This window comes from Mus pahari, chromosome 1, assembly GCF_900095145.1.
Source record: "Mus pahari chromosome 1, PAHARI_EIJ_v1.1, whole genome shotgun sequence".
Lineage (NCBI taxonomy): Eukaryota > Metazoa > Chordata > Mammalia > Rodentia > Muridae > Mus > Mus pahari.
The window spans coordinates 104189709-104207693 of NC_034590.1; the positions used below are offsets into that span (position 1 = coordinate 104189709).

At 46.7% G+C, this 17985-nt stretch overlaps 1 protein-coding gene across 2 annotated transcripts in view; it reads left to right on the top strand.

Annotated features, from left to right (window-relative positions):
• Dock1 (dedicator of cytokinesis 1) overlaps positions 1–17985 on the top strand; it is a 503515-nt gene that overhangs the window by 86612 nt on the left and 398918 nt on the right. The window contains exons 12-18 of one of the 2 annotated variants that reach the window (XM_021220215.2): positions 706–785; positions 4810–4935; positions 8637–8761; positions 10065–10163; positions 11045–11117; positions 16084–16187; positions 16906–17089. In XM_021220215.2, the coding sequence (XP_021075874.1) occupies positions 706–785; positions 4810–4935; positions 8637–8761; positions 10065–10163; positions 11045–11117; positions 16084–16187; positions 16906–17089 (791 nt within the window). Of the gene's footprint in view, positions 1–642; positions 786–4809; positions 4936–8636; positions 8762–10064; positions 10164–11044; positions 11118–16083; positions 16188–16905; positions 17090–17985 lie in introns of both variants that reach the window. The other variant, XM_021220207.2, reaches the window with a different exon arrangement.

The following is a 17985-nucleotide window of genomic DNA, read 5'->3' on the forward strand; positions in this document are numbered from 1 at the left end:
GTGCTCGTTGCTCTCACGTGCATGACCTCATGGGCCTAAGGATGTCGGTAGTCTGTATTTTGAGTGATGTCCAGGGTTCAGCATCCAGACATGGGAGCCATGAATTCTGTTCTCCAAGGACTGAGCCACCTTCATGAGTGGCCACTGGAGACTCTTTTGTGAACACAGTGAGGAACCAAAGGCGGGGCTTCTTAAGTCGTTAGGTTCGAGTGCTATTTCAGGGGAAGAAAGGGGCTCTTGTTTTTCTTTTCTTCTTCTTCATCCCTCATTGCCCTCGACTAACTCAGCATTAGCCAAGTGGCACAAACGGCCCTCAGTATTGAATGCAGGCTCTCTCAGCCACTTTAGTTTCAGAGCAGCCCCTTCACACTGTCCATTAGCAATGGAGTGGAGCCCTGTGCACATGGTCCCTGGGAGTGGGGCGCCCTCCTCAGCCAGACCTCTCTCCTGTGGTTCGCCATTTTCCTGATCGATGCTTTCCCTGTCTCTCTTGTCACCTCTCCTTGCCCTTTGTCTTTCGTTGACTCATGATGACTCTCTCATACTCGGTGGCGATGCTCTTTTGTGTCCCCCTGTTCCTGTCCCCCACGGGTCTCTGTGCCCCTTTGTCTCCTGTGGTCTCGGTTGCCCCATGCCCTCCAGGCTCGCGTTGGACGACGCCATTCGACACAAGCCGCTGAACATGTCATCCCGTTTCTCACCCAGGGTGGCAGGGGAGAATGACTTCCTTCAGACTGTCATAAACAAAGTCATTGCAGCCAAAGAAGTCAACCACAAGGGACAAGGTGTGTATCTCTGTTGTTTCTGTCTATGGGTGTATGTGGGAATTTGGACTGGGGTGTTCCTGTTGGAGCTAGTGGGACTGGGTGCTTCTTTGCACTGGATGGGCAGGTCTGCCGGCTGTCACACTGATAACCTTTGTAGGTTCCTGGGAACCAGCCTCCCAGGTAAGTGCAGAAGAGGGCAAGAGTGGGATATGGCTGGGGCTCTCTGAATATCAGAGGGCCCAGGAACCTGTAGCACAGGACTCGGCTCTTTCCTTTGACTCCTGCTCTTACCCGGTGCTTCTCATTCTCCCTTTCCTCCGTCACACCTAGCAAAGTACTGGAAGGTGGAGGACATAGCTTGGTTGGTAGAGCGCCTGCTTGGCATGCAGGAAGCTCTGAGTTCCAGCACCACAGGACATAGGCTTTGATGCTTGTAACCCTAGCCATTGGGAGGCTAGGGAGATCAGAAATTCAAGGTCATCTTAGGCTACCCCGCTCCAAGTCTAAACAAATAAGCAAGGAAGTCAACAGTTCAAACCTAAACCAAACCCAGATCCCACAGTAACAGCAACAGAAGCCATGAATGTGACCCCTGTCAAAAAGCCACGGGCTCACCTCATCTCATTTCCCTCCCCTTTGGCGTGTGCTCTTGTCCTGACCCAGAACTGCTGGTGTTCTGTAACTGTCCCTCTGTCCCCGAGGGAGAAGTGACTCCTTGTTTCTGTCAACCAAGTAGCCTCCTCCCTCCTTCTTCCCACCTCCCCGTTCCCCTTCCTTCTTTCATCATTTTTAATATTACACAGACTCGTCCAAGCCGCTGACCTTCTGCCGGCGGAGCTGATGAATCAGTCAGCTTTCGCTGGTGACAGTTGGCATTGGCCTGGCCAGGAGACCTGCCAAAACCCAACTGCTCATCAAATCCCACCTCTCACATGGAGGAAAGCAAGTCACCTTCAGAGATGGGGGACTCTAACCCTGCTTTTCACATTTGGGAAAACCCATGTACCAGGTTGGTCCTTGGTACACCAGACTGCATACTCAGAGGAGCTCAATGGAACAGCTACCCCCACCCCCACCCCCCAGTCTTCCAAACCAACAATCTCTGTTTTCCCAAGCAGTGTTTATGGAGACTGAAGAATGTTCTGGAAAAGGGAGCTCAGATCATCTCTGCAGTTAGCCTTGGCTTTACCCCACTCTCTCTGGCCAACTCCATCTAGAATGTTTATGGATTATAGCCTTTGTACATGGAGCAAGTTTAAAGTGTACCAAGGCCTCACCCATTATAGATTACAGCTCTTCCAGTTTGCCCTGCATTTTTAAACCACAGGGTGTCTGTCTCCTCAAGAGGTAGGAGCTACTGCAAGGCCTGGCTGCTCCCTTATTTCTGGCTCAGCAATCTCAAACCCCTGCAGAATTCCAGTTCCTTTTGTAGCTTCCTCACAATGCTGTGTTTATTACAGACTCACATAGGATAAATAGTAATAGTGTCAGGCCAACATCCAAACAGCCAGGCTCACGCAGAGGTCAGAGCCAGAATCTATGAGCCTACATAGTAATGGCGTGGACTCTGGCTGGTACCTGGATGGGTTGATACCACCTGGTACCTTAGACTACCAGGGAGTAGAGAGAGGTTTCAGATCCCAGTTGAGAATGAGAGACAAGAATGTTCATGGCATTTTTCAAGGGAGCTACAAGTATCTTTCTGAATGAACATACTGAGTCTTTGCATGCTGATAATGCAATGATAATCTTTGCGTATTGAGCCAACAGCGTCATGGAGTGAAGTTCAGGTAGACCTTGACCTTTCGTCTAGCACTCACACTTACAAACTAGGTCATTCCTAGGAGAGTTGAGCGAGGCTTGGGCAGGGCAGTCACTCCTGGGTGTTCTGGGCTCTTCCTGTGGGCTCCTGTTTCTATCAGAATGATCCAGATACCTCCCGATGCCTGCTCATCTTCCCAGTCTCAGCCAGAGGACCCAGAATGGATGACAAGGAGACGGTAATCTTTGCAAGAGCCAGTGGATTTTTCCATGCTCGCCTGTCCATGTAGCTCTGCTGAGCTTACTCTAGGCCTGGGCTGATTCCGTCTCTGTAGCATCCAGTTTTTTTTATTACAAAGGCAGAGAGTATCATGAACACCCTCTTTTCTTTTGGTTGACTGATCCCAGGGTCTTGTGCATGAATAGTAAGCATGGTGCCACTGAGCTACATCTACGGCCCCTTGCTGCATCTACGGCCCCTTGCTGCATCTGCGGCCCCTTGCTGCATCTATGGCCCCTTGCTGCATCTATGGCCCCTTGCTGCGTTTATGGCCCCTTGATTCTTTTCTCTTTAGCCTGCATGATTCTGGTTCCTAACTCTGAGTTCTGGATGTGTAGATGGACAGCAGATCCTCATGCCCACACCTGTTTCCGTTGTTTGAGGAGTGATGAATATGGATTGAGTGTTCCATCGTTCTGGTGAAACACATGTCAATTCTGAACATACTTATTCTTTGAGAACTGGCCTCGTTTTCCCCTGTGAGGAATGTACTTTGAAAACTGTGTAATCAGGACTATTTAATCTCTATATTTCAATTGTAACAAATTGAATTGTGTCGCCGATATTCTACTTATCCACCCAGATATTTGAGCAGACTGTTGTGAGGGTATTTGAAAGGCAGCCTCTCTGATGTTATTTAGTGTGACCAGGTGTAGTTTGCTGGATCGTATGGCAGAATCAGGGGAGAAGGGAACAAGGTAAAGTACCCAGTCCCTTGAGGGCCTGTTTAAGTTTCTGCATGCCCAGAGTGACCTGTTGTCCTTTAATGTGAGCTACATAAAGAAGCCTATAGCCTGGGTGTGTGGGGATACAGACAGTTGTTCCTGGGAGCATGGGCTAGCAAGCACATATGCTATGCATTTCCCGAGACATGGTACATGTGCCCTTTTCTCGGTGCCATCCTCTGATGTTATTCATTGAGATCCCCTCTCCTGGACACCCTTTTTCTCCTTGGGACTCTCATGATCTGGGATTTTCTATCTTAGAGAAAAAGGAAAAGGGAACTTGTAGCAATGGGAGCACCTTAAACAAGTAGTGCGGGCAGTTCCTGGTATCTGTGGCTGGGTCTGCTTCTCCACCCTGTATAGTTTCTGCTCCCTGGCATCTGCTGAACTTTATTCTTTTCTCACCAGCATCTGCCCTTCTCTTTCTACCTGAAGGCCGAAGGGACATTTTGTTGCTCCCCTTCCCACTTGGGTTTCACACTTTGACCATGCGGATGACATAGTTCCTGTCTGTCATCTCTCCAGCTCCTCCTCAGTATGAGCTGCAAGTGGAGGGAACCTTCCACACATGCTTTGGGACTTTCTCTCCCTAACCGTGTGTTCCTAGGAGTGTCACCTGGAGCAGGCTTTCGTTTGGAGGATGGTGCAGAACAACGTCAAAGGATGCCCACAGCAGGTTCTCTGAGAGCCACCTTCCTTCACTTTGTCTTTCCTGAGTTCTGTGGTTATGACCCCATGTTGGTCTTTCCAAGCCCCTCTGCCATCTTAGGCTCAAGTGCTGACCTGCAGACAGCCTCTCCTGACTCAGCATTTTTCTTTAACTTCTACCTGCAGCTGCTGGGTTTGGAGGTCAGGCCCTGGCTTGCTCTTGAGCTCTCGGGAGCTCCTTAGAGCATCATGGTCCTTACTGGCCTCCAGATGCGGACCTGGATCCATGGTGGGTGTGAACCTCTAAGTTTCTTCCTTCCTTTCTCTGTCTCTACCATAAGTGCCACCTTCTGATTTTTTTCCTAAGTTGAGATGACTTCAAAGAACCGTTTGTCCTTAGCACATATAGGGTCCACTTCCCTTCCGTCTCACAGACTTACTGGTTGATCTCACAGGCAAGGTTTGTACCTGGACTGAGTGATTGTCACTGAGCTAGGTGCCTCTTGCCTGGACATTTGCCTGAATATTTCTGTTTACAATGCTGCTCTATAGATTCAAAGGTTTTTAGCCACTGAAATTGTCTTTAGCCACACACTTGAGGTAAACATGACTCTTTTTTTTTTTCCAGGTTTGTGGGTAACCCTGAAATTGCTTCCTGGAGACATCCATCAGATTCGGAAGGAGTTTCCTCACTTGGTGGACAGGACCACAGCTGTGGCCCGCAAGACAGGCTTTCCCGAGATTATTATGCCAGGTAAGGTTAGCCTCTCTCATGGCCTTTGAGCTCCACACAGAGGTCACTAGCCGTGAAGAATGATGTGTGGATAGGAATGTGCAAAAACTCTTGTAGAGAGAATGTAGAGCACATGGCATGTACGTTGCTAGGTCCGGGGTTGTTAAGAATAACTTTAGTGCTCAAAGGCTGAGAGCACACAGTGGTGGGATACACACTTTGGTCTCTGGGCTTCTTGTAGGATTAGGATTCTCCCTAACTACAAAGCTCACATGTGAGGAGGCATGAACACCTAACAAGCATAGACTTAGGTATTTGATCAAAGGAGGGAAGGAAGAAAGGAGGAAGGGAAGGAAGGAAGAAGGGAAGGAATAAAGGAAGGAAAGGGAGGAAGGGAAGGAAGGAAGGAAGAAGGGAAAAAATAAAGGAAGGAAAGAAAGAGGAAGGGAAGGAATGAAGGAATGAATGAAGGAAGAAATGAAGGAAGGAAGGAAGGGAGGGAGGGAGGAAGGAAGGAAGGAAGGAAGGAAGGTAGGTAGGTAGATACGTTGGGTCAGATACCCAGGCTAGTGGTAAGCAGGGACCTGTTCAGGTAGTATTCATTACCACAGTGATGTAGCTCTGGCTCAGGCATGCATTTTAAAGTACATGAGCTAATACAGGAACTTTTTTTTTTTTTTTAATTTAACAACCCTTTCCAGTTTCTAAAAATATCCATATCAATAATCTGATATTGCTATTGATATCTGCCCTTGGGATTCATGTTCATGTTTATCCTTAATGTATAACTTGGTTTGTGGCTAATGTTTATTTGTGTAGTCTGGGTTGGACCACAAAAGGAGCTTGGGTACTTCAAGAGTGGCATTGACTAATTCCAATGAAAATTAAACTACAGCCCAAAGTCATGTGGGCAATGGGCGTTGAAAGTGGGGTCAAGCCTCCCCATGGTCAACAGACATGGCCTCTCTTGTAGGTCTCTAGTGGTGTATGCTATGGGGAGAGGTGTTTAGCTCTCCAGGGTCCCTGCTGCCACAGGCATTGCATTTCTTATTTCCTGCAACCGTAGAATAGATGTCTTCCATTCTATTCACCTTTCAGGACTTGTGTGGGTTATTGGCTACTCTGTCTGCTGACATAACAGGTAACTGAAGTGGGCTAGCCTGGATAACATTGTTGATCCCTGTATAGGTATGGGCTGTCAGTCTTGTTTATGGAGGTGGGATTGATGGATGACTTGTGAGCTTCCTGTTTGTATTTAGACCTGAGATGCATCTGCATGGGAGAAGGTAATGGTGCACTGGCTTGGTATTTTAGGGTACCCTCACATTTAGGGTACCCTCACATTTACAGATGCCTTAGGTCTTCTTGCCCCTTCCTGTAACTGTGATAAAAATACTCTGACAAAAGCAATTTAAGGGAGAAAGGGTTTTCTTTTAGCTCACCGTTCAGAGTAAGGTTCATCATGGTGGGCTTAATAAGCCTTAAGCAGCATAATAGCTGGGCAGCTGTCTGCCCTTCATGCTGTTAGGATCTATTTTCCTATCAATAACCTCTAGTTATTACTTACTATTTGCTGTGTTCCATCTGGGCTGCTCTTAACTCCAATTCGGCAGCCCTCAGGGCCATGCTCTCTTGACCCTTAACCCATGGTGGCTTCTCCTTCCTCCTCTTCTGCACATTCTTCTTCCTCCTGGCCCTCTTCTCTCCAAAACCTGCAAAACCTAAACCCTGTCTATGTCTCTTCTGCCCAGCTATAGGTTGTCAGCTTCTTTATTCACCAATCAGAACTAACTTGGGGGGTCAGGGTCACAGGGTCTAAGTGCAGACTCCAGGCTCACACTTAGCATTACAATAGACAGTAAGACAAAAACCTCAACATTTTCTAGCCTCTAACATCTTTCTCATCCACTGCAAAGGGTGTTTTTTTGTCTTTTTCTATGATTGTGCAGAAACATTCTCTGTGGGAATGGTGAACATGGGTGTGAGGCTGTGGTCCTTTTTCCCCTTGAGGTCTGATAGCCCGTGCTACTTCTCTACCTGTTGAGGATTTTAGGAAACTCATATTTAGCCCTCAAATAAAATAAAAATATTATGATTTTGAGGGCTAGAGTGATAGCTCAGTGGGTAAAATGCTTTCTAGGACCTGAATTTTAAATGCCCAGAACCCACCTAAAAAATGCTGGGCATGGTGACATGTGCTTGCATGGAGCGGATTTGGAGAGATGCAGATCCCTAAAGCTTATAGCTACCCAGCCTATTGAATTGGTGAGGTCTAGACCAGTGAGAGACCGTCCTGAAATAGAATGTGGATGGTTGTCTTACAATGGAGGTTGTCCTTGGGCCTCCACAGCTGCACTTACAGCTGTGTGCACATATGCATACAGGTAAAGATTATGTTTTTTTGTGTTTTGATAGAATTTTCAGGCTAAGAAACATACAGTTGAGGTGTGCCAAACCAATAAAGTTGTTGAGTGATGTCAAGGGACTTATCTGAGGTCCCACAGCTGAGAAGTGGTAGGTCTTAGGTGGGATGTCTTGCTTCCTGCAGCCCCAGCCTCATGCTGGAATCATTTTAACCTCTCTTGTGGGGAGTAGCCGCCATGGCGGCCGTGCTTCCCTCTTGAGCAGCTACCAAGGCTGTCGGAGCAACCCACTGGGACCATTACAATAATGACTTTTAAATGCAACTTTAATTTAATAGTTGGATCCATTAAAAGCCAAAATAGAGCAATTTTTTAAAAAGCACAATAAAAAAAAACCAAGAAAGCAAGAAAAGGCTTTTTTCCCTTAAGAAGTCCTCATCCTTAAGCACCACTGGGGTCCGATGCACTCTCTGCTTTTCTGTGCAGAGCTGGATTGAGCGAGGGTGGGGCCAGGCAGCCTGAGAATGAGTTAGCAGATCAGAAACAATGCTTCCTCTCCATCATGAAGCTAAGGAAGTGTGCAGCGTTTTTCAGCTCACACGTTCTCAATAGAAAGAAGACTCTTAGTTCATTTGTTCTAATCTGTTCTCATCACAATGAAAGGTCCACTTTAGACTAAAACGCATGAGGTTTATGTGGTGTTACACCCTTGATATCCCAGCACTTGGAAGGCAGAGGCAGGATTCCTGTAAATCGGGGGCCACCTTGGGCTTGGGCTACAAGTGAGATCCTAAGTAAAAGCAAAAGAAAACAAAAACCAACCCCCCCCCCTTGCGAATCTCTGTTCGGTTCTTATGGTTCTGCAGCTCTATTTTGTTCTTCCAACTTGATCCCCATTAGCTACTTGCTAGAAGAGAAGAACCACATAGAAACTTCTCTGTGACCTGCCCCTGTCCCTGGTCCTGGTTCTCATCCCTTTAGGCATTCAGTTTAAGGTTTGAATTCAGACAGTTTAAAGGAAGCAAAGGAGAACTAGCAAAAAGGAATGCTGGTTCTCTTTTGCATGTGTGTGCTGGCTGCTGAGGACATAGTGATATTCCATGGGAGGCTTACAAGTGTCTCTACTGATCATGGGATGCTACAAAGGGTCTAGGTCCTTACAGGTCTATCAGTGGCATTGGTGCAGAGATGAAGTTGATACAAATAGGTTTTGCCGTGCCTTAGAAGCCCAGACTGTTTTGTAGGAAATATTTTAGAACCATCTAATACAGTATTTATAAGTGCTTCCAACAATTTGGCTAAATTCACAGTTACGCTATGAATGATGGATTGCTATTAAAGATATAATTTTTCCCCCAGGTGATGTTCGAAATGATATCTATGTGACATTAGTTCAAGGGGATTTTGATAAAGGCAGTAAAACAACTGCGAAGAACGTGGAGGTGACGGTGTCTGTCTATGATGAAGACGGGAAGCGATTGGAGGTATCTCTTTCTGCTGAGTCTTGTCTGTAGAATTCACGTTCAACTATGTAAATGTCCACCTGGGCTCTGCTGCAGGAACTGAGGTGGTTTTGATCAGCTGTGTTATCTCATATGTTGGGATATATGTTGGGATGTATGTTGGTTCCCTGCTTGCCATTGTGTTCTGGGGGTGGGGGGGAGGTCCAGGTCACTAGCCTGTCTCAGGGGATCCCTGTAGATTTTTGACCATGTTTCTTGCTCAGATTTATAAAGGGACCTTGTTTCTTACTGTAATCCTGCAGAAATAGGTCAGAGACCATCACTTTCAGTATCTGAGCGATGAGGAAATGGAATCTGAGGAACAACTTTATCTGCTCAGGGTCAGAGGATGAGGTGGACTTTTAGGATCATCTGTCTTATCTCTCATATGCCCAAAGTGACGAATACCTCCTCTTCATGGCAAAAGCAGCCAGCAGAATCCACTAGAGTGGCCCAGGCACTGTGGTTCCCTATGATGAGCAGAGCGGGTGTCCTTCTAGGTACCACTGGACTAGACAGCAATTGCTGGGCTAGTACTTGGGCTCAGCTGTGTGTAACATGGCTCATATCGTTTCTCCCTGTCTGGCCTTGACTGGTATCACTTATTTCTCTAGAAGCCTTGAGGTACTGCCCTGGCCTCTTGAGTATTAGAGGTATGAATCTGATTGAAGTTTGGCAGGCAATCCTCGTGGCTAGAGGAATAAATCTTGCAACCTCCTGTTTGGTAGATAACCTTTGCTTTTAGGTCCACTGAGTAAATCAGGCAAGTGTTCTCAGATTGTAATTTGAACTGATTTGGGGGAGGGGTGGCAGGAGAGGTGACAGTCAAGGTTTGCCCCATGTTTTGTGATTGTCTGTACCTCCAGGGTCTGAGGCTATTGTGTAGACTAACCACTAGTACAGGCAGACCTGTGCCTTCATTCTGGGGCCCAAATGCAGTGCTTTATTGGCAGGCAGCCTGGATGACTGCCTCTCCTCCTTTACTGGGTGCGACAGGAATATATAGGGGCAGACACTGTGATAGCTAATGTGAACACTTCTAAAAACTAAATAATTAAAAAAAAATAGTGTGCGTGTGTGTGTGTGTGTGTGTGTGTGTGTGTGTGTGTGTGTGTGTATGTATGTACACATGCCTACTCATACAGGTGCCAGTTCTCTGCTTCTACCATGCAGGTCCTGGGATTGAACTCTGGTTTGCAACTCAGGCTTGGCATGGAGAGCCTTTAGCCACTGAGCCACCTTAGCTTTCCTAACATGAACTCTTTTTTTATGCCTTTTCCTAAAGCACGTGATTTTTCCCGGTGCTGGCGATGAGGCGATCTCCGAGTACAAATCCGTGATTTATTACCAAGTGAAGCAGCCTCGCTGGTTTGAGACCCTTAAGGTATTGGATTTCTATGGTCATTTCATCCCTGGGGCCTGATTGTGAACTCCTCCCTCACACCACAGAGAGCAAAGTTGCTCAAGGTTGTCAAGGACCCACCCTAGTTAATTCCTCTAATACATTTACCCTGATCTCCCTCAAAGGTAAAAAGAGGACTTGAATGGAGATGAACTGTCACATCTTCAAGAAAGCTATTGCCTTTTTCTCCCCGAGTCTGGGGTGTGTGTGGTCTGCTGCTGCTATACCACATAGGAAAGAGCGAGCATGTCAGTGTGTGGAGGTTATTGTTGAGAACTGGGTCTGCTTTTTGTAACCTAGCCACAATGCTTTCCTGGTGCAGCTCACAGCACCATGTTACCCCACTGTCATGTGTAACCACGACCAACACCCCAACACCTATCCTAAGAACCTGAATTACATAAAGTAAAGCCTGGCCCCTGGAATACAGATCCTGACATGAACATCTGGGGTAGCCTTTGCTTACAGGCCACATGCATGAGGCCGTGTTCGCTGGCCATAGTGGAACAGGAAAGCTTTCTGGCTGCGGCTGCTGATGCGATGTAGATACCTTTATGAAGCGGCTACAATGAAGACGACGTCTTTCCGAAATAGAATCCGAGCAGTGTGCATCTGAGTGTTAGCACAAAAAATAGCTGGCTGTCTAGCAGAGTTGGCTTGGTGTCCTTCACAATATGATCTTGTTTAAATTTTCAAAAGACATTTTGCCTTTGGCAGAAATCATATACGGATAAGATAGACAGTGTTTTCATTTCTCTGGTGCCCGAGTGTTTATCCTGGTGCCGATAACCAGACTGAATTAAACACTTCCTGCTAGAAGATGTTGGGATAGGTACTCACGCGTCCCCATTTGATTCTTCCAGGTGGCCATCCCCATTGAGGATGTGAACCGGAGTCACCTTCGATTTACCTTCCGCCATAGATCCTCGCAGGACTGTGAGTAGTGGGCCACTTTATCAGTGTTTGTTTTCAAGGGAGAAGCCTAGCAGGTGGCACCTGCCCTGAATTGGTTTAGGACATGACTGTCATTTACAGTGATGTCATGGCTCCTGGGCCAATTCTTTCATCTGAACTTGCCCTCCCCCCCCCGCCCCCCGAGAACATCATGGAACAGATCTCAGGGAAATTGATTTTATGCTTTCCTCTGTGATGGGCGGTGCACCTGTTCCTTGCTTCTCTTTCTCACGCCTCTCTTCCCCGTCTTTAAAGATTTTTATCTTTACTTGTGTGTCTATGCGTGTGTGTGAGTGTTGGTTTGTATACGTGAGTGCACTGCCCCTGGAGGTAGCCAAGGACGTCAGTCAGATTCCCCTGGAGCTGGAGTTGCACACTGTTGTAAGCTGCCCTTTGTAGGTGCTGCGGACTGAGCTCAGCTCCTCTGCAGGAGTGCTTCACTGTGAGCCATCGTTCCAGCCCCATTTCTTCTTTGACGCACCCCATGCCAGTCTATTAGGAAAGTCACTGAAACACAACAAACCATTTGGAAAATTGCCTCTCAGTGTTCTTTGTCTTAGAGTGGAGAACTCGAACCCTCTTTGTATTCATTGGTGATTGCTGGAGCTTAGCTGGAGCTCTCATAGGCATTGGTGCAATCTTGCCCTTCATACCAAGCCTAGAGGAAGGAACATGTCTTCACATTTTCTCCTTTCTGAAAGAATTGATCCCTGATTACTGAAGCTGGTTCCATCACACAGGTCAAATTAAGAGTCTGCTAAGGATATCGCTCCATGCTAAACACTAAGCTATCACAGAAAGATGATACAATTACTTCCTGTTCTCCATTGACTGAAATGTGTGACACTGAGTTGGGTATACTTACAGCTAGATGGGATCTGTGAGAAAGATGAGCTGTGTTATAGTGTGCCTCAGATGACCACATGGGGCCACACAGGGAGGCAATTAGTTCTAGACTCTGTTGCAGATTCCTAAGCATGAATGAGTCTCTCTGATCTTTGCCTCGGACAGAAATGGTATCCATTAGCCTGTCTTCAGCATACTGCTGGCTCCTGAAAGAACCCTGTTACTGTATGAAGTGTTCCTCTGTCTCCATTTGATAGTTTCTGGGGACTCAGGCCCTCCCTGTGGTCAGGTGTATGTGACGGAGGATGAAGCTACCCAACAGTGGCCTGCTGGGCTGGACATACTCCCAGGCTTATTGTTGGAAGGTTTGTGGTCTTCTGCAGAAGGCCTCTGAGAATCCTGAGCCTTTGGGGGAGTTAGGAGGGAGAGGGCATAAGTTCCGCAGAGCTGGAGAGCCATATGTGACCATCAGCTTACAAGGTGTGCAAGTCCAGGAAGCGGTTAAACAAAGGCTCTAGAATAGCTAGGAGCCCACGTGGTGCATCTGTATGGGATGGAGGGCCAGCATGGCAGCCACCTCTTACAATCCCATCCTAGCAGTGAGAAACGGTCAGGCGTTGAGTTAGAGGGCTACCAGTTGTCAGGTGAGTGAAGACCAGCTAGTGGAGAGGTGGGGTTTCCCTATTGTGTTTACCTTAGGGCTCAGTCATGTTTGGGCCAGCAGGCAGAGGGAAAGAAGCTAGCCAATGCACATAGTTCTCTAAAACCCCACGGCGATGGGCACGGTCAGTGACTGTGTGCTTGCATTCTTGAGGCTGACACGGGAGCTTCACTGTGCTGTATGGATCAAATATAACTAGAAGTCCTTACATAGTCAGTGTTCCTGGCCTGAATTCTCATGTTATATGTGAAGAACTCTGGGTAGAGGCTTTGAGTTAATGGCCCCTAAAACAGCTTAGGGTCTAACCTGTGCCTTAGCGGCTATACTGCAGTGTCTTTGGTGAATGGCTTCCATCTCCTGGTCTTTGTTATTGCCTATCTATACAACAAGGAGATGGAGGCTCCCTTATCATGGGATTCATATGCAGGACCACCCGAGGAATGATAGCCAGGAATAAAATGTGAACTGACAGAAATGGGATGTGGACAGATGGGGGCTGGTGAACGGGCTTCTCTGGGCATAGGTGCCACAGCCCAGGTATGGCCAAGATGTAGCCAGCACTCTGCTGAGAGGACAGAAGGAGCTTAGGTACTCTTGAAAAGGTGGAGAGACCATCTGTAGAGCTGACTTGGCTTCCTGGACACACATCATCCCAAGGCTGGTAAGAGGCTGTGGCGCCTCCAGGTTCTGTGGAAGCATAGTTGGTAAGAAATCTAGACTCCATAGAGGACTGTGTCAGAATCACTCTGGAGCCACTTTCTTACCATATTCATTCCCCTTAATTAATGAATTACACTGGGGTAGAGGGAGATCTCCAGCATTCTAATTTTCCAAATCCTTGTTTTTCTCGTCAGTTTTAAGTACTCATTACAGACAAGATGCTATCACCCGACTTGCCAAGACACATTTGCATAATTAATGAAGTCTCCAAGGCCACAGCTTATGTGGTTCTGGAGACATGTTGAGCATTGTAAAAGTGACGCTCATGAGATCTTGTTTGCTAGCTACTGAGGGCAGCTGTAGGGGCTGCTACAGCTGGGCCTGAGTACACAAACCCTGGGTCTGAGAAAGAAAGCATTCAGTACACATTGTCTACCTTTACTGTTCACTAGCCACACACAAGCTGCTTTCCGCCTTAGAGCAAGTCCTGGAGAAGAAGAAGTGATGGGATGTCCCCTGTCACAATTTGTGGTGGAGTAGCTTGGTGTTGACATGCGTGCACACACCCTACTGGCAACTTGTTGGCCATTTAGGCATATCGGTTCATGTATTAACACATGTCTTTCTGGATTGGAGCAGGCTTGTCTGGGTGGGGCAGTTCTGGCTACTCTTCTATAAAGTGTGGGTTCCTGCTATATAGTTTATAGGACTCTGAGTTTGTGCTAGAATAATCCATTTACTTTTGCAGTGGCTCTTAGCAAGCATGTGCTAAACAGTGACTCTTCCTTGAGTATTGAAGATACAGTGGTAATAAACGATGCCCCTTCTTAGTGCCACTTAGTGGTAGGCTCAGTAGAAGCTGTCGGCTGATAATTGCCATTGCATGCATGTCTAGAGATTGCTGCTCCTGGGGGCTCAAGCTTAGCAGGAGTGGGTCCTTACCACTTGATACCGACGTCCCTCACTCTTCATAAAGCTGTGTTTTTAGATGAATAAGGCACATTTGTTCTGTTTCTGCGTCTCTATTTTTTGGTTGGTTGACTGTCCTTTAATTAGCAAGCATTTACTGAGCCCCCCTATTGTATATAAGGCAGTGCAACTATCAAAATGCACAAGATATGGCTTCTTGGGCGTAGAGGTCATGGTGTGAAAGTTTTGAGTCCCTCATCTGGAGGAGGATGGATGGGTGCTCCTTCCATGTCTCACCTCTGTCCTTCCCTTTTGGACAAACTTCTGAATACTCCCTTTTGACACTCTTGGCAGCTTGTGGACATCATCTCTCCAGTCTTGACTCTTGCTTGTTACCTTACTTTACCTGTCCCTACTGTTCTTTGAATCTCACTCATCGCTTGCCAGCCACATTGGCCTTCCATCCCTAGTGGGGGTCCTCATTGCTACTGGACACTGGTGTTACGCCCTTTCTTCCTGGCATGTGGTCCATTTACCCTCTCAGATCCAACTTCTCTGACCATCCTCCCACGGGGCCTCTGATCCTTTATTCCTGTGCAAGCCTCCAGGTTTTGCTTTCTTTGTGATGTAAAGAGCTTACCTGTTTGTTGGTCCTCTTCCTAACTAGTGCCAGTATTTGTTGGTCAGACTTTATTTCATGTGCTGGAAAATGGTATACATACAGACATATATACATTCACATGTATATACTCATGCATACACACATACACATATGCACACATGTATATACATGTAGGTAAATATTCATATACACACATATATATAACTACCATCTATACTTATACATACATGTATACATACATATACACATCTACAGATATGTACATATATACATTGTACCCAAAATATACACATTCATACATGTATACACATATGTACACATATACTTGTATATATATGCATATATATATAAACATATACATACACACACACACATATATATATATACACACAGACATACAGATACTGACATATATCTACATATATATGTACATATACATGTATATGTATACATATAGACACATAGAAACACACATATTCATGCATGTATATATAGTATATACATACGCACCTACACATGTACACCCTCACAGACAAACATACATACTCAGAAACCCTTAGATTCCAGGGCTCAGTAGACAGACACTAGCAGTAACATAACAAATCCCCTGTCCCCACATATCTGCCAGTGTTGAGTACCATGAAGAAAACTCATGAGATGCTGATGACATATAAGAACAGGCAGCTGATTGCTTTAGATGCTTTGAAGAAGCCTGAAGGAAGGGAGAGCAGGAGCCCCGCATGTAGGCCTGGCTGTTGCTCTTTCTTGCTAACGGCCCTAGAACTTCTCATGGGGTCTTCTGGCCCCCAGAGGTAGGTGGTGTGTACTAGGACCCTGTGGTTTCTGTCTTGCTAAGGAGTTTTCCTCCCTGCACTGGCCCTTTCCATGTCCTAGGTTTATTCCCCCCACCCCATTCACATCCTAGTCTCTCTGTTCTCCTTCAAACCAAGCCATGTTCAGTTTGGCTCTTCCTTCTTACTTCTATAAAACCTTCCTGGCTTTATTCTGGAATCATCTCTCACGTTGCACAATCTCTTCTTCCCCGAGACTTTGAACTAGTTAGAGGACAGTCGATCCTTCTGATGTGACTCTTCCTGTTGGTGACTGTGGGGTTAGGGTTCGTCTTTCCATACTCTATTGGCTTTACCTGTTCAGGTTGGCGATTGTCTTCACCAAGGTGTCTTTGCAGCATGTGCTAATGTCACTTTGTCCTGACTGTAGTTGAGGGTGATGATTGTTTTTCTTTGCAGCCAAGGATAAATCTGAGAAGATCTTCGCATTGGCCTTTGTGAAGCTCATGAGATACGATGGGACCACCCTGAGAGACGGGGAGCATGACCTTATTGTCTACAAGGTGCGCACATCTGTCCCAGGGAACCCTGGGAGCCCTGATGGAATCAGGCCCTTGTGAAGCCCTCACCTGAGCTGAGCTGTTAGCTTTTCATGGTTGTGACAAAATACCTGAGCAATAAACAATAAAGGGAGGCAGGGTGTGTCAGCGCTTTCCATCCTTCCTGGTGGGGAGGGTGTGATGCGCAGCTCATATCCAGGTGGCCAGGAAACAGAGAATACTGTGGGAGGAGACTTTGTTTTAGCCCATCAGGGTCCCCAGTCTTCATGTGTACCTAGTTTCAGGAGGTAACTTTTCCCTCATAGTTAATTCTCTGCCGTGGACACAGTTAGAGGTATCCTTTACCAAAATCCCAGAACTTCTCACTTCTGTCAAGCCTGTGATCAAGATGAACATCTCAGTTGACATTTCTCACTGGAGGACAGAGCTGCTCTGTTGCATGGAGCTACATTTAATTATGTAAATGAGCAGCTATGATTGACCAGCCCTTTTCCTGTTCCTATAGAGAGAAGATGACAGGCAGTAACACATTCTGTGCTGTATACGAAGGCTGAGGATGGGAATTAACCCATAGGAAGAGGGAAGATCGTTACAGTACACTGTAGAACACAGCGTAGAAGGGGGTGTGGGGTTTGAAGGAAGTCAGAATAATAAAGCATGCAGAACTTGGAGTGTGGCCTCAATGAATGTTGTTTGACACAAGGTGCAATCAAACCCACAGGCTGAAGCCAAAAAGCTGGAAGATGCAGCCACATACTTGAGCCTCCCTAGTACCAAGGGGGAGCTGGAAGAAAAGGGCCACTCAGCCACGGGCAAAGGAATGCAGAGTCTTGGCAGCTGTACCATCAGCAAAGACTCTTTCCAGATCTCCACTCTGGTGTGTTCCACGAAACTGACCCAGAACGGTGAGTTCTAGAATTCCTCCCTCTCAAACACATCCCTTTTGGCTGCTTGTTGAGTGGAGGAGTTTCCTGTGGGTGCGTGGACGTCATCCACTGTGTCCTTTGGTAAGGACCCACATGGATGTCGATGAGCTTGGGAACAGGAAGTGGCATCCGTCAGAGTTTCAAACTCACACTTTCTATTTTTAAACCATGAAAGGACTTATTTTTTATTTTGAAATGTGTTTATTTGCGGTGTATGTGGGGACAGTCACAAGACGCACTGGCTTCTTTCCTTTCTCTGTGTGAATAGTGGGGATTGAACTCAGTTCATCAAGCTTGTTGGCAAGCACCGTAACCACTCAGCCATCTTGTCAGCTCTAGACCTCCTCTTTGAGATGCTTTCCAGCCAAAAGAAGGAAACAAGACATCAAGGGGAGTCTGCAAGGTTTGAAAACAGACCAGAGAAATGGAGTTGAGCCTTCTTTCCAACTTAACCCTGGACATGACCTTGAATAACAATGCTTTTACCCAGCTCTTCCTGCTGATACACATGTGAATAATGCCTGCTTCCAGAGCTTTCTGGTAGTACATACACTGTCAGATGTGAGCTACTCCCTTCTCTGTGTCTTCCTCTGTCTTAATTCTCCTTGAGATGATTCCCAGTTATCTTTCATTGGAGAAGTTGATTGGCCTTTCATGTTTAGGTGAGATGAGACCTCCTTGCTGGTTCTAGTCCACTAAGCTCAGCCTGATGTCGCAGGTCACTCATCAGCTGATGCCTTGGCCCTGGGCTGGCCGAGTTCATTTCGCACTCTTGCAGCCTCCTCAGAGTCATGGCAGTCCGGTGGAGATACTTCTTATTCAGAGCACACCAGTACCGTTGCCGTGACTCTGTCTGGAGGAGGCAGAGGCGCTCT